At 32.1% G+C, this 17,500-nt stretch overlaps 2 protein-coding genes across 2 annotated transcripts in view; one reads left to right on the top strand and one right to left on the bottom strand.

Annotated features, from left to right (window-relative positions):
• LOC105619529 overlaps positions 1–6,929 on the top strand; it is a 14,021-nt gene extending 7,092 nt beyond the window's left edge. The window contains 12 exon segments of the mRNA XM_012201047.1: positions 1–107; positions 327–350; positions 433–786; positions 1,238–3,022; positions 3,025–3,909; positions 4,343–4,540; positions 4,708–5,395; positions 5,529–5,732; positions 5,833–5,967; positions 6,040–6,317; positions 6,411–6,611; positions 6,682–6,929. The exon segment at positions 1–107 is cut by the window's left edge and continues 56 nt beyond it. Coding sequence (XP_012056437.1) covers positions 1–107; positions 327–350; positions 433–786; positions 1,238–3,022; positions 3,025–3,909; positions 4,343–4,540; positions 4,708–5,395; positions 5,529–5,732; positions 5,833–5,967; positions 6,040–6,317; positions 6,411–6,611; positions 6,682–6,929 — 5,107 coding nt within the window.
• A 2,115-nt stretch (positions 6,930–9,044) lies between these two features.
• The window catches only part of LOC105619683, a 12,543-nt gene continuing 4,087 nt past the window's right edge, over positions 9,045–17,500 (bottom strand). The window contains exons 3-9 of the mRNA XM_012201202.1: positions 16,845–17,175; positions 16,416–16,700; positions 16,106–16,344; positions 15,838–16,010; positions 15,536–15,739; positions 9,188–9,331; positions 9,045–9,128 (exon numbers count right to left, since the gene is read on the bottom strand). Of these exons, the coding sequence (XP_012056592.1) occupies positions 9,045–9,128; positions 9,188–9,331; positions 15,536–15,739; positions 15,838–16,010; positions 16,106–16,344; positions 16,416–16,700; positions 16,845–17,175 (1,460 nt within the window). The remainder of the gene's footprint in view (positions 9,129–9,187; positions 9,332–15,535; positions 15,740–15,837; positions 16,011–16,105; positions 16,345–16,415; positions 16,701–16,844; positions 17,176–17,500) is intronic.

Below are 17,500 nucleotides of genomic sequence, written 5' to 3'. Positions count from 1 at the left end.
AAATGGTAATACTACATGGAGGTTTGGCAGTGCCATGTTAATTATATCAGCTATGTTAGTCTTGGTCGTAGTTCTGGCAATTGCTGGATTAGCTCTGTGGATGGGTGGTACGTTGAAAATGTTGAATTTATCATCCATTAAGTTGCTTAATTAAATTTTATATAAAAGTTTTGTGTATGTAAAAAAATTATAAAAGTAGACAAATAAATTTAAAAACTTCTTCAAAAAAATGTTTAATTTTTGTATAGAATTCAAAGTAAATCAAATAATAAAATAACTAATTATTATTATTAATTAAACTAATTATTATTAATTAAATGTTTCAGCTTTTCGAACAGATTCTAAAAATGGTGAGTTTTCTATATTTAAATAACACACATAACAAATAGCGAAATACCTTCACGTTTCAATCTTACCGTTTCTCGGTTACAGCTATCATTGGATTTTCGTGTAGCATCAGAATAATAAGAGGCGAGAGGTATAATCCCATGTTAAAACTTAACACAAGCATGGTCTTCCGAGAAAAAGAACGAAAATTCAAAAATATTTTTGAGCTTCTATTTAGGAGAAGCGTGCTCGGTTTATCTTACAAACAAACTATGATAGACAAGTTTGAGAATGGGACTTTGAAAGTTTTCTTCAGATTGTATCTCGATCGAAGGAAGATACCACGGTCGATCATAAATGTTGAAGACACCATCCAAGACATTATTGCCAAGGAAACATACTCTATATCATCATTATTCAAAGATATGGAATTAGATCTCACGTCTACATCAGTGAAAAGTGAGTAGCGATAAGTTTAATGAATCAGCTTTAGGTAAAACTGCACAAAAGCATTAAAATTTTAATTATAGATTTTCGTATTTCTGCTACTTATTTTCTCGCGTCGATTATTCAGTTTTTCTTATTTATTCTTTTTTTATTTCTACTTTTCATTTAAATTCTTCTTATTTTCAAATTATTAAAATTTTTCTTCATTTTTATATTTTTTTCCACAAACATGTTTCACTCATTCTTCCTCTTACATTATATTTTGCAATTAACATAATTTATTAGTTCTATCCATTAACTTCTAGCAAAATTCGTTTAGTTACAAATATTGCAATTCATACGCATAATCCAAATCGAAACCGTCTAAATCAAAATTGCTTATTGCTTCATTTATTTGTTCTTGATCAAATAAAATCAGTTCCGAATAAAAATTCTTTGTAAAAATTCTTTATAAAAATTCCAGGAATAAATCAAGAAAATATCGTGAATCAGAAACAAGGGCAGCAGAAACATACTATGATTACTAAAAATGGTTTATTACGACCAAATAGAAATAGCAGCTTGATTATGAGTTCAAAATCAAAAACAAAACCAATCAAGACCGACAGCGAACCGAATATAGACTTTAACAACATTCCAACTATCCAGGGTACCTACAGAGCAACAAAAATTAATATTACCGCAGAAAATTCAACTAAAGGAATATCCGAGCCAATAATAGATAACAAAGGATTAGCTACTACTAGGAGAACGCCATTGCAAAAACACACCACGACATTAGAAAAAGTACTCAATCGCGTGGAATCTTCGCCAACTGACGAACCTTCGACATTGTTCACAAAATCCACAACAGCTATGATTAATAAAGATAAATTGAACGAAAAACAGGAGAATGAAATGAAAACTACGCCTTCAGGAACCACAACCGTTCGTAATGATTTGAATATTTTCAAAGATTTTCTCAATCCAGATTTTGAGAATAATTCACCATGGAAACCGATTGTGCCAGGATATGTAAACACGGAATTCAAGTTGTTACCTAACGACGATGTCAGAAAAACCAGTTATACAGAGTCGACCACGCGGACAGTCATTTCGAGGACGAGCGATTTTCATGATAACGTTAAAATGTCTAATGATGAAACTAGCACAACATCAACGGTGCCAAAGTTACCGTTACATTCCGTTAATTTTCATGATGTATCCGAGATAAATACCTTCGATATCGACAACACCGATTTTCCGCGGGATCGAATCGATCCAGGTCTAACTAAATCAAACAATCATGAAAAACTAGATATTGAAGTCGCTGGTCAGCTGCCTTCGGAAATGTACAATGTCAAATTAAAAGCTTCATCATATGATGGCAATGAAAGAATAACTTCTCTTTCTCTCTCTAACTCTGAGAGCTCGATGACTCGCAGAGTCCCCGAAAATATTTCAATACAAAATAATGCCTTTCAAGAAAAACATAAAAATTCAAACGCTACTCAAAAAGTGGAAGCAAAGTTTGATAATTCAGCATCGACGATGGAGTCTAAGAGAGAGAAAATTATGAATGACTCGCTCACGGATGGTGTTGGTGTAGCAGAACCTATACTAGACACGGAAATCGAATTAGAAGCGAAGAATCGATACAGAGGAAGCAGTATTCTGACTACAGATGAAGACATGTTGCGGAATAGGAAGGTTAATATTAATCAAAAACAACCAATTTATACAAGTTACAATACTCCTAATTTAAATGGTGGTAGTCTCGGATCCAGCTTGATTGAGAATCCAGCAACAACGAAACCTTTTAGACACACGATACCCGTCGACAAAATTACGTCCGTAGTAAATTATAATATCAACGTTCCTTTTGATAACTTGGATGCTCCACCTCTTTCGGATGATACGTCCACTGATGAAAAATTGTTTCAAGACAAAGTTCTGACGCCATTACCACCAAAGAGAATCGTCGAAGTAGAAACTTCTATTGTAGAGCACGACGATACGATGACCCAGCTACAAAATGGACAAATTACGTCGACAAAGCCAAATATCATAAAAGATGATAATAAATCGTACTTTAGCACAACGGAGAGTTACTCAGAGCCAAAATTAATCGCCAAAGATTCGAGCGGTAAGAGAGGCATATCGAGAAATTCAACCTTCGTCGAAATCGATACTGTCAAGCATACGCCTGGTGAATCGGAAGAAAACTGGGAGTCACACGCGGATGAAGTGACAGTCAACAATGATGAATTACAAAAAAAAAGATTTATAACGAGACTTTAAAAGCTTATGTAGTAGAAAATCTCGTGACGTTGGCGCCTATCAAAAGCAACACGGGAATTGGTAGGCCGATGCGACCAAAACCAAAAATCGACTTTCCTGATATGACTCTTTTGGAGCAATTATTTGGAGTGCGCGATTACATGCATGACAGAGACACGAATACTGAATCCACATCTGAAGCTACCTCTTCGCACAAGATCCGAAACTCTACAAAATCCGATGAGAAGAACTCAAATTATAAAAGCACTATAGTGGAACAAATAGTCGAAGTCGTGACTTCCATCAGTACCAGAGTGTCCTCCAACATTAAAAACGATCCAGTCATTTTAAAATTCATCGTCACCAATTCCACTAATCCAGTTGTTCATTCGGAGAAATCTTCGAATGATGAAGCAGATAAATCATCCGAATCGACTGTCAACACAACGGAGACGACACTTTCGTTAATTCAGAAACGGCCACTTTTATCAGCGGCGAACCTAAGGACGATGCAAACGTCGGACAGAAAAATGTCACTCGAAGAGAATAGAATTCTGTTGGAAAAGCTCAAGAAACTCGCGCAAATCAAAATGAATGATGATCTCATACAAATTACTAGGAACAATTTAAACTTGAGCGAGATATTGCAATCTCAAGACCACGCGCTATTGTTAGATATTGAAGAGCTGAAGAAAATCGCCGATGTTGTGACTGGAAATGAGACTCTAAAGAACGCGAGTTCGGAATTTACATTAAGTCGAGACGGTGTGGAAATATTTACTAAAATATTAAACAAGGAAGAGAACGAGACACACACACATACGAGACACACACATACAGTACCAACAATCCAAAAACTCAGCAAAACTAATATAGGCGAGTGGAAAAGTATTAGTTCGCAGAGCTTGGGTAGCTTCTGTAGTTTTTTTACTACAATCATATTGAATTACATTAAAAATTAAATTTTTTTCTTATTCTTGCTGCATAAATTTTTTCACGTATCATCATATTTGATGATATAAATTCGTAAAATATATTTTTTACTTTTTTTCCATTATTCTATATTAATAAGTGCTTGAATATTTGTATGTATCTTATTTCAGTAAAAGTAGATCTTATGACAGTTGATAAACAACTGTACAACTGTTATATTAATTCATAAATTAAAAAAGCAATCTATAAACCGAAAATTCGTAATTTAGTATTTCACCAATCATCAAAAATATAATAACATCATCCAAAAAAATTCATGTTTTCAATATATTATCTACTTATAATAATACCATATTTTCGTACCATATTTTCACAGATAGTTGCGTTGGCTTCCTTTGTGAAGACGGGAAATGCTTAGACTCCAGCGCGATTTGTAACATGCTAGTAGAATGTCCAGGCGCGGAAGACGAGGCTAATTGTACGTGCGCTGATTTCCTCAAAACACAGCTATTGTATCAGAAAATTTGCGACGGTATCGCCGATTGTTGGGATTATTCAGACGAGAGCAATTGCGGTAAAATTATTTAATTCGGATTGTCACGATAACTCATAAAACTTAAGTAAATTAAAACTTAATTAAATTAAACTTAATTAAATTTCAATTAGCTCCAATTAACTTTCAAGGGTCAGCTAAAAATCTTCTCACATCTCATTTCTTACTCGTTTAATTTTATTTTATAGATTGGTGCGAGGAAGATCAATTCGTATGCGGTAATAGCAAATCCTGTGTTGATACGGATAAGGTATGCAACGGTTTTAGCGATTGTCCCGGCGGCGAAGATGAAAAGAAATGTACTGCTTTAATAGATAACACACACGAGGAAAACATAGCTGAGTCACAAATTGATCTTGTCTTGACAAAAAACTTATCAAAAAATCATTCCGAGATGGTCAAACGTCTCGATCAAGTAATCGAGAGAAACAGAGAATCTTCTATTACAGAGAAAGACACAACCACTCTATACATAGATAATTTACAATCTGAAAGATTAATAAACGACAAGAATAATCTATCTTCGAAATTAATCAATCAAGAGTTGACTCGGAATAGAGATGTGGAGGAGAGTAACATCGAAGTTGCAGTTTCCAGTAGAGAAACGTCTTCGAACGTTTTAAGGAACGGTTTGATTCCGGGGAATAATTTGCATATCAAAGATAACAAAAGAACCTTTCCAATAGCAAAAGTTTATAACAATAATGAGATCGATAATTACAACAATAAAGGAATACTTAGCATACGAAAAAATGGTAAATGGGGAAAACTTTGTTTTGTCAATACGAATAGTCTCACACAAGAGCAGCACGTGCGTCAAGTTACGTGGTCCATCGAGGATCTTGCCAAGGCTGCATGCAAGGCCATTACGTATCAGTAAGTATCATATCACCGTTAAAATCTCGATTAACAGAAATTTCTTTACAAATTCATTTCTATAAGAAAGTCAAATTTCTGTACATTTTTTTCTATAACAAATTTTTTTATACTGAAAGCTCTTTGTTTGCAGAGATTATGAAATGGTGGAAAAAGTGCTAGATCAAAACCCGCCATCGAACCGATTTTACTACACTTTGTCGTATGATAAATCAGATCTTTCAGATAGAACAGCTTTGTCTTTCAAATCATCTCAGTGCCCAAGCGGCGAGGTTCTTAAAATAAGATGCAAAAATTTCGAATGCGGAATAAGAACTCAGGTGGCATCGACCGCAAGGTATGTCATAAAATATTATTGCACTAATTCTGTCATTCGGGCATGAAACTCGGAATTGAATATTTTAAAACAAATATTATTTTCTTTTTCTCGTTTTCAGGATTGTCGGTGGTGCTAGCAGTTCCGTGGGCAATTGGCCATGGCAAGTAGCTTTATACAAGGATGGTAATTACCAATGCGGTGGTGCTTTAATCAATGATAGATGGGTTATCAGTGCTGGGCACTGCTTTTCTCAGTAAGTTGAAAGATGACAATTTTTTGTATATAGCTTCAATACAAGGTTTTAATTGAAAATATTGCCTTGCAGCGCACAGAATAACTATTGGGTTGCAAGAATCGGTGCAACTCGTAGAGGAAGTTTCCGAAGTCCACATGAGCAACTCTTACGAGTGGATTATATATCACTACATCCAGATTATGTTGATCATGTATTCCTCAATGATATAGCCGTAATAAGACTCGAACGAGCAGTTAGTTTCAGTGACTATATACGACCAGTATGCCTCCCGAAAGCACCGGTACTCACTGGGACTGTATGCGTGGTCACTGGATGGGGTCAGTTATATGAAATCGGCAGGGTGTTTCGTAAGTAGGATAAATTCATCTTGGCAAAGGTGATCGTAATCTTACATTAAAAAGGTTTCATATAATATAAATCCTGTTATTTACATTTAACAGCTGATACATTGCAAGAAGTACAAATTCCAGTCATGTCGACAGAAGATTGTCGAAGGAAGACTCTATTCTTGCCGCTATATAGAATTACAAATGGAATGCTCTGCGCAGGGTTGGAAAACGGTGGCAAAGACGCCTGTCTTGGAGACAGTGGTGGTCCTTTGGTATGCTTATCACCGTTTGAAAATCGTTATGTACTACAAGGTATGAAATTGAATATTTAAATAAATTTCTCTGTCCCTTCATCTAAATATAAATATCTTTTTTTGATCAGGAATTACCTCAAATGGCTACGGATGCGGAAGGCGAGAACGACCGGGTGTCTATACAAAAATTTATTCCTATATGTCATACATCGATTATGTCATCACACAGAAAGATATCCAACCGTCTGCAGTAGAGTTCTGCAAAGGTCACAGATGTCCTCTCGGAGAGTGTTTACCCAAATCACGTGTCTGTAATGGATTTTTGGAATGTTCCGACGGCAGCGACGAACGAGATTGTTCCACAATCTCGCGATAATACAAGACTGATATGTCAATATGATAATGTAAACACGATTTATATTTATATAAGTAAGCTAGTGCAGTTCGATGAATAGATATAGTCTCATTGAGGGAAAGTTAATTGTATATAAGTTATACATAAAGATACGTCGCATCAACGTCTTATTAAAGGCAATATATATAAGTGTATTTTTATTTTCTCAAGTCATACAATTTTATGGTACTATAATTATCTTTCTATACAAAGATGTGGTAATATCAATCTGAAGACAATGAGAGCTTAATATTAATTCATGCAAGTATCTACAAAGTGCAATTAAATAAAATTTGCTTGAAAAGAATGGATCATAAACGGTACCGTTTAAGACGTAAAAGCGAATTACAAAAGGAAATGTGATAGAACATTCCACATTCTTTTATAGCATAGAAATAGAATTAAATTAATTACACTAGCAACAAAACTCAATAGACTGTTGCGAAATTTTAGAGATTCTATAATTATATCTTTAAAAGAAGGATTCTTTTACTTCTAGATTAATTGTGTATATATATCGAGAAAAAGTAGAAAAAAACTTTGCGATTATTTATTTAGAACGTTGCAAATCTCTCTCAATGTCGTATTATTAATGGTTAGTTATTTCAGTATACAGATCTTTATGTAGATAATAATGTTCACGCAGAAATTAACTTAATTTGTATTAATTCTGCTTTTAAACAAGTATTTTAAATTATGCTATTGGCAAGATCTGATCAAATAAAAAGTCTAGTCTATAATGTAAAAAGACACGACTTATCTTCACACAATAATGTGTACATATATTACGAAATTATTATAAAATTTATAATTAATGTGAAATTTAGAAGAAAAAATGGCAACAAATATATTCTTTTTGTAAAATTCATGTTCTTTTCATTGTCTTCAATTTTAGTTGGACAATTAGAAGGTAAATATGCAATATAATGATACAAAGAATGATATACAACTTCACTTTATTAGTCAGATTTTCATCACCAAAAATCATTTCCACGAAAAATATTAAATATATCGTATAATATTAACGTTTAAATAAAAGCTTTCGTAAATAATTTTATAATACTGTTATCAGATTAAAAATAGATGAAATAATTATATATTTTATTACAAATTGTGCGATATAAACAAATAATTGCTAATGATGTCGCTGTTTTGTTCATTACAAATGTCATTTAGTACTTTACTTAAGTAATTTTATCTTACTCAAGTAATATTAGTATTAGCATATTCTCGTTAAATGTCCACACTATTAGATTTCCATTTCTTGATTATTGATATCTCATTTGTAAATATTGTATAATACTGAACAACAGAGTAAAAGTGTAGAGGCAAAATATATCGAACTATTGATGATGGCATCCGACACCATTTAGGAGTAATGCTCAGAGGCCTAGTATATCTGGTTCCTGATAGCTGTACATGTACAATGTTCATTTCATCCGGCATACCAGAAAGTTCTGTGCAGCGACAGGTTTGAGCAAAACTTCTCGTACGATAAAAAATGGTGTAAATGTATAAAAGAGTGACTCGAAGACGATAAAACTTTTGTCCATACTATGTTTAACATCATTCGTTATGTCTTTTCTCATTTTTGATCTTAAAATATATAAATATATAATACCTATACCACAGAAAAAAATCCCATAATAATCCACAAACTCCATTAGATGTATTATAACCATTAAAGGAGTTCAGCATTTTGCAAAAGTAGATTATCTTGAGATTCAAGATATTTAATGATTCAATACAATTAAATACGTTAGCCTGATAATATAAGGATCCTCAAACAGCAAAAAATTTCTCAAACAATTTAACAATACGTCGTTACTGTTAATTACCGAATGCATTTCGTCGATGTGTACAACTTATATTCAGGAACATAGTGATATATATATGTATATATGATCGAAGCCAATCCATTAGACATAAGCGAAATATACAATACTAAATCTGATATTTTCTTTAATTCTGCATTATTTGCAGAAGATAATAGATAAATAATATTATTAATAAATTGATAATATCTTTGATGATCATACCTTTAATTATATTGTTAAGAAGATGCATAGGCTACGCCTATAAATAAATTCTTCATTTTTAACCAAGAGAATCAACAGCCATGGTATTAAGACCGTTCTTACTAATAGTAGTCTTAAATTGTTCCGGTACTGGATATTCGCTCTGTAATGTAATATATTCATAGGATTATAAAAATTATAAAATTGTAAATTGTAACTTACATAATCTCCATTGGCTTTGGGCACCATGACATTCATTTCACTAGATTTGCTGGTGATGAGTTCAACACCCAAGGAATCCGTACTTAAATACATTTGACAACCGTCCGTTTTGTCAATAGAAATTGTAGGTACCTTTCCAAGTACCTGTAATAAATATATAAAAAAAATATGATTATTAACATATGTTATTAACATATTAGGCTAAAACTCGAACCAGTACTCGCAGTAATTGACAATATATTCAGAGCGCATTTCGATAACAATTGCCAATGCGTAAGTGCTCGGCTTTGCAAACCATGCCGAACATGTATCGGTAGTGGAAGATATAGAAGCCTGACAGTCCTCCGAATTTTACATGCACAATTTCATTTGCATTAAAATATCATTTCAACAAACATTGCGTACATAAAAATGCCGTGGAAAGTTGGTAAGAACATTTTTTCTTATTTTTAACGCTATGCTAAATAAAACATAAATAGTGTACGTCAAAATATTTATTTATTTTGCAAAAAATTCGAACGAATGGGAATGTTTTAGGTGGAAATTTCGAAACTGCAGCGGTAACATGTGAGACAAATTGGAAAGACTGTGTAATCGGGGTGGCAAATTATTTGTGGAGCGAAGTTGTATCTGATGTCGTAGATTATTTAGCAAAAGAGGGATTTATATGGGTATGCAATTATGTATACACAGATTATTACTAATCGCTTTTAAAGTTTTTGTTTTTGTTAAGGATTTATATTACAAACTAAATATTTTAAATTTACAAATTATTTTTGTTCTAGTTTCATAAAATTAGAATTTTTTTCTAGCTAAATTATTATTAGGTTTATAAAAATGTTTGATTATACTTCATTGTCTAATATTTGAAGGTTTTAGCGATAGTCATCACTTCCACGATACTTATCCGTATAAAATATTGCAAAAACATGCACATGAAACAAGCTGTGCTTAATAAACAAATACTAAATAAAATCGGGTATAAAATTCAGGATCTAGAATTGAAAATCAATGTTTTAACATACAAAATGCAATATGGAACTTGGCCATTACCACATCAAATCTGTAATTTAAATCCAAAGTTGCGGAAGATCAGAATGACTTTATCCAATCCAGGTGACCGAAAAAATTGGCTAAAACATGTGCTATTAAAGTACGTATAAAAATTTTAAATATTGAATAATTAACAAAATATTGAATAATTAATTTTTAATGAGTCAATTATAAAAGAATACGGATTTTAATACATTTGTGTTTATTTCATAATAATGCTTTATTTCAGCCCTTCATCGGAGAGTAAAATATATACTCCTTGTTCAAAAGTGTTTCATTCATCAGAAGCAAAACTAATGAATCATTTTGATATAAAAGAAGAATGTGTTCCACAATATATTAAACACAATGAATTATCAACAGCCTGCAGTAGCATTGAAACTTTAAAATCTACTAGTGACCAATCTGTGAAGTACAAAAATTAAAAATATATTCGATTTTACATTAATTTTTCCTATTCATATAACACTATGCAATTTTTATACAGATAAGCACAATAGTCTTAGATTGCTTCAGAAATATTTTGCACTTTCTCTCGATGATGATTTCCAATCTTATTTAATTTTTTTTACGCAAAGACATTAATGGAAAACTGTTAATAAAGCATTAATAGAAAAACTAAAAATAAAGAAAAATATTAATAGGAAACTATTAATGTTTTGCCCGGCGAAATCTTCATCAAAAACTAAAAAAAACATATTAATATATAACATGATAATTAATTATTACTCGTTTTATTTTATCATATAGTAATAAGAATTCAGAGAAAGCGTAAAATCTTTAAGATAACCTGTGCAATCACTGAGTTAGCTTATTTTGTTAGTATATATTCAGCGAGGGCACATATATATCCGCAAAATGTGAGAACGAAGAAAAATGATCTCTCTAAAAGTAAAAATTTCACGTTGCAACGCCGAAATGTGCAGCTTCTACCATTGAATTCGGACGTAATTAATCATAAATCTTTAAAAATGACTCCTTCCTCAATGCAGAATGATATATATGCGATAAATGCTAAATACAATCCATGCCAGAAATTCACAGAGACTATCTATAAATGTAAATCATTTCTCAAAGAATTGCAACGTAACGATAAATATCTACGTTCATTGAATCAGCCATCAAAAATGAGCAAATCTTTAAAAACCGCACACACAGCAGAACAAGTAAGTTTATCAATCATACTTAAATTAGCTCAGTAAATAATGTATGATAATTATATATATATTTTAGACAGCTTTGTCGACAACGGAAAAAAGAAAAATATTCTGCGAGGCTTCTGTAACAGCAAAAAAAGAGAAAATAAATGAAAAAAAATGCGTAAAACGGGTGCAATGTAATATGACAAAAGAGATATATTATCCAAATAAGGTGAATGTATCTAAAGACATTGCTGCTTTAAAGACAAACAATCATGTGTCCTCGAGAGAATCCATTTCAGTTATTCCAATGCAACCAATTCAAAATATACAACCTTCTCAGGAAACTTTAATTAAAGTCAGAAAGAGACTTCAGAATTTACGTAATGTGTTGCAAACATATCAAGACACGAATCAGTCCACAAAAAAACAAGAATCGACAAAAAAAAAAATCAATGAAATAAATTCATTTATAACATATCCGGTCATGAATATTTCAAGCGAATATTTCGAGCTAAATCGCTCAAAAGACAGTTTATCTTCCTTAGCCGATTCATCACGTACGTCGAAAACGTATCAACGTTCTAGTGAAAATCTTACATTGCAAAATACTTACTCTAAAGGATTTAGTCAACATGATATACAGAGCAATCTTCCAACATCAGCATTTGTATCAGCAAAATCACACTCATGTTCCCGCAATGCAAAATTACAGACATCAGAAAGTTACGAAAATGAATACAAAGACTGCTTGTGGGAAAATATTTTAGATCGCAATTGTAACCACAAAATAGAATCGAATTCCGAAGTCAATAAAGATGCAATTAAAACAAATACTTTATTCAATACACGAGATAACATATCTGAAGCAATATCAGAAAGAATATTTTATATCTTATCTCCTGAAAAAAAGGACAATCAAATTCAAAACGAGGCATTGTTAGAGGAAAGATTCGCTACTAAAAAAGTCAGCAACACATTTGATAAAGAACAAAACCGAGAAAATGTGACAATATCTCAAAATAGCAGTCAAAGTAAAATATCAAACAATAGCAATAACAGGGAAAATAAATCGACGATATTATTGCTTCAAGAGGCTTTGCATTTCAAGAATACTTTACTGACACAATCAAGAACGAAGTGTCCGATAAATAATGTAAAACAAGGAGATATTGCGGATGAATCTTCACTGATATCAAATAATAATTTTCCTTCGATGATAATAGATATCAAAGAGGAAGAGCCAGTTGTTAGTAACTCTCATGATAAAATTAATCAGCGTTACATCTGTCTAGAAATGAAACAACGACGTGACTTATTTCCTCAATATTTGAAAAAAGTAAATACACTTCCGCATTGTGAAGACGAACAAAATACGAAGAGCCAAGATTATATTCGCAAAACATCTTCGGAATATTTTAGTATTACGGATCTCGCGAGTCATAATAATAATAATGTTGAGATTAAGAATATTTCGTTAAAACCTCCAATTTATGAAAAAGTAATCTCGATAACGATACCAATTGATATGGATGAAAGATCGATGCAAACGAAAACTGTCCTACAAAATATTCAGACATGTGTACAAGAAAATTTAAGAGAAAATGCAACGTCCGATATCGACGACAACATAATCGATAAACATTCGCCGACAATGTTAAAATTCGAAGATCTCATATTGGAACGTGTTAAAAATATCAGAGATTATATGGACACTTTTCTTCAAAGTCAAAATATAGCAATTTTCAAAGCACGCAGAGCACTTCAATATCAAGGTAAAAACGATATTTTTCGATGTTCGGATAAGGCGAATCATGTAGTAGTATATAATCGATCGATCGCACCATCTAGCAGAACCGACCAAATTATTGGTTCTTCAAAGGAATCATCAGACATTTTAACAAATACATGGCCAAATTACATAGAAGAATACAAACAGAAAACAGAAAATGATTTAAAATCTTCTGACCTGCACTTAAAGAGAAACCCAGGAATGTTCGCGCTTATTACTCCTATTAAGAATAAATTCTCTATCAAGAACAATACACAACAATCCGGAATACCTACAGAATTAGAAAAGGAAAAAGTTGATTTGTCTCTTCCAGAAGTTGTAACATATTCTCATAAAATTGACTCAAAATCTACGCACAAAATATCGAATTCGACTCGTCGTAAAGAACACTCAAATACAGAAAATAATACAATTGATAAAGATATTATAGTTGATGTGAATGCAGATTTCCATAAACGTAAAAAGCAGACGCAAATCACTGAAAGTAAACCATCAATAATATCATATTTTTCACTCGATGTTGCAAATGCTGATGCAAAAGTTATTCACACAGCACGCGAAGACTATCTAATGAAATCTAATTGCAATTCGACTTCTCATAGTAATTCGTATTTTACTGACGAAGAGATAATAAGTGATGTAAAAATGAACGTACCTTCCAAATCTATATCGGACATGAAACATTCACATTTAAAATTAAACGTACAGAAAGAAACAAAACAAAATGTTACTAAACAACAAATATCCCTGGATAAACGTTCAAATACAAATATAGTAACGCCAAGCGAATTACCATCAGAATATTCTAACTTGACAATACTTATTAACTCAAATCTTATTCTTGATAAATCAAAACGTGATTATTCGACAAATCCGAAAACAACATCTTCTTTAATGATGTTGAAGGAAAACGATTTCATTTTCGATCCCACTGCTTCTTTATTACCTCTCTCATTAAATAAAGAAAATGAAACATTAAATACAGATAGTACCTTATTAAATAATTTAAAACAAAATGATGAAATATCTATAGGCATTGCAAATTTATCGCCTCGAATAGAACGTTATTCCACAAAACCATTCCAAACATATTCTCAAGTTAAAACTAAAAGTGACATGTCTTTAATAACTAATAGACGTAAAGATTTAAAAGTTAATATATACCCAAAAAAATCACCTTCATTTTTGATGCGTCATAATACGAAATACACCAGCGGTACATTACATCAGCCATATGCAAAGCTGCACAATGATAAAAATAAGTGTGTAAAAAATAAATTGCGACTCATAACTCAATCAAAGTCTATTATATCACCACAAAGAGTATCCACTAAATCTTGTATACCAATTTTAAAAAATCGTGTAGAATCATCTCACAGAATAAAACATCAAGGGCACGCGAGGAGTCCTATGAAAAGTCCATTGACTATGTTGGAAGAAAAGACTTATACAAAAGTTCATGCAACAGATGAGGAAGTTGTGCGAAATAACAATGTTTCAATAAATAGGCATTTGCATGTAGAGAGGACTGTATCACATTTAACTAAATTAAATTTAGAAAAGAACGTATTCAATAAAGATTCGGAAAAACTTAATATGACGTTCAAAGAAAACACACCAAAAAAACATTCGGGAATTTCGTCTAGTGATCAAAATGTAAAATCCTTGGCAATCGATAAAGAACATTCAGATAAAAGCGATATATATGAAAGTAAATCAGATACAAGCATAATGCAGCATATAAAAAAGATTGCTTCTAAAGAGATGATTGTTATTTCTATTATGGCAAATGATGATTTACGGAAGAAATATCCGGCGGATCTATTTATTTTAAACACGAAGAATATCAGTCCCACGACTGATTTGCTGATACATAAAAACAAATTGTGGACTATTACTGTTGAAAAGAAGGAAAAAGAAGTTACGGCGAAACCTTCCATTACAGATACATGTACATCAATGTCTAACTTACAATGAATGACATGAGACGTATAACTTATCTTATCTCTGTAAATATTTTTAATATTTTTATTTATCGAATTCTTTTATATAAGAGTGCATTTTTTCTAAATAAACATCTTTTTTTACATTTGTATGTATTAAATTATCTATAAGATAGAAAAACTTTTTGGAAAATTAAATTAGATATCCTAAAATTAAGAGCAGTGTCGAAAAGGAAATTCTCGTACAATTTCTCGTACGTATTAAAAAGAACAAAATTTCTTATTATATCAACATCTAGCATTGGTATCTATCTTTTATATATCAATCTAGTTTCTATAACTAAAAAAATATATAGTCTTATTTCAAAAGCTAAACTATATACGCCAATAACAAAAGGAGCTATTGTGTAGCCATACATACCTGCATTTGTACGCTTTGACAATTAACAAATTCGATACTGGATACCAGGGAATCAAATACAACGGACGATTTGCGACAGGAATCCATAACAACGGAATTCACTTTGCCTTTGACAGTAAGTGTGCTATCTTGGCACCGAAACATATAAACCACATTATTCATCTCTACGTTATCAATTACTAAATTCTCACCCTTATGATATTCCTGAAAAATAGAATATTTTTAATATATATAATAATAATATAATATGTATAGTAAAACATTATTTAATATGTTTATTATTCCTTTACGAAATTTCATACCACGAGCCATTTTTTGCCATCTCTAGTAAATACAGGTGGCTTGTCAATAGGTGCGCTTGCTGACAACACAGTTTTCATCGGTATCGCGTTGACTGGCGCTTTAAATGGTGCCGGACCGGATCTTAAAGCAGGATTTTTATGTGTTTGCATATCGGAAGTGACTTTTTTCAAACCTATAATATAAATATTATATATTACGTATAATATATTCTCGTATAGAGATTATATAGAATTACGAAAAAAATATATATATAATAAATGTATTCACTTTTTGTGATATCTTCTCCTTGATTAATCTGAGCAAAAAGGGCGCTTCTGTCGTCATTCAACGTCGGTGCAATATCTCCGATTGGCATCGAAGGTGGCGGAGGGGGTGGTAAGCATACGCCCGCAGGTGTGCCAGTTTTTCCCCATACTAAACCCGTCGTATGATGTTGACGGACATACTGTTGCAAGTCGGTCAATGTTTGCACCCACGCTTTACACCAGTCTATGTGTATTTTGTCTCTATAAATAAGTAAGTTTTAGTTTCGCTCTGGAATAAATTAAAAAAAATAATGAGTTTTAAAAAAGCTTACTTTTCTTTCCAATCTTTTAATACACGATTAGTGTAAAATTGACCGGCGTCATTCATTTCTTTTACATAAGGAGCTGGTGTAGGAGACACTGCGACCCATCCCAAAGCTGGGATACTTTCACTAATTGCTGATAAGTGATTAAAGAATGGAGATCCACGATTCTTCTCGCGAAATTCTTGAATCTGTTGTATTTGTGCAGACATAGGCGCAAATAAAGATACTTGTTCGGATTGATTCATTGGTGCAGGACGACTCGCCGCCATGTGTATAAACTGAAGCTGAATCCTGAAATTAGAATATATATTTAACAATTTATTATTATTTAATAATTTAATATTATTTATTTAATAATTTATTCAATATATACATTCGTCTATATCGTATATACGTCTTCGTTCTTTAATCTCATAAAACTAAAATATTACTTACTGAAAAGCTTTTTCCACAAGCTTGCTATGAACATCTACATCGCCGCCAATTTTTTGACTTAACTGTAGATATTCTTTAACTGGTCCAGCTAAAAAGTCCTCATATCCAGCGATCGACATCTTTGTAGGTGGATTTGGAACGGTTTCCTGCTTCGACGATAGAGATAAACTACTTCCTGATGACGTAGATCTCCTCGGGGAAGGTGTGCTCGTTTGTACAGCAGTGTCTTGCGTCTGAACTGCAAAGTGTACGTTTTCGAGTCGTCTCGTTACGTTTTCCAATCGGTTCACTAATTCTTCTAGATGTTCTTCTTTATCGGTACTCTCACGACCTGCAATTTATTTTATAAACAAATTTGTAAACGTTTGTATATAGACTGTAATAATAAAAAAAAGATTATTCATTCACTCATGTTCAAAAAAAATAACATTAAACTGATAAATAAACAAACACAAAGAAGAAAGTAAACTTTATTTCAGAAAATTTGGAAACATCTGGAAAACTCAGACGCTTGGAATACTTCATTGAGTACTTGGAATACTAAATATAGAATACGTTTATAAATAGTTACGTTAGTATAACTACATCGCGTTAAGATCAGTATTTAAGTGTGTATATTAATAAAAGTATCAAAATTAAATGTATATATATATATA

Source organism: Atta cephalotes (assembly GCF_000143395.1).
Source record: "Atta cephalotes unplaced genomic scaffold scaffold00022, whole genome shotgun sequence".
NCBI lineage: Eukaryota > Metazoa > Arthropoda > Insecta > Hymenoptera > Formicidae > Atta > Atta cephalotes.
The sequence above is the reverse complement of the archived record's forward strand: the minus strand, read 5'-3'. Positions and strand labels throughout refer to the sequence as shown.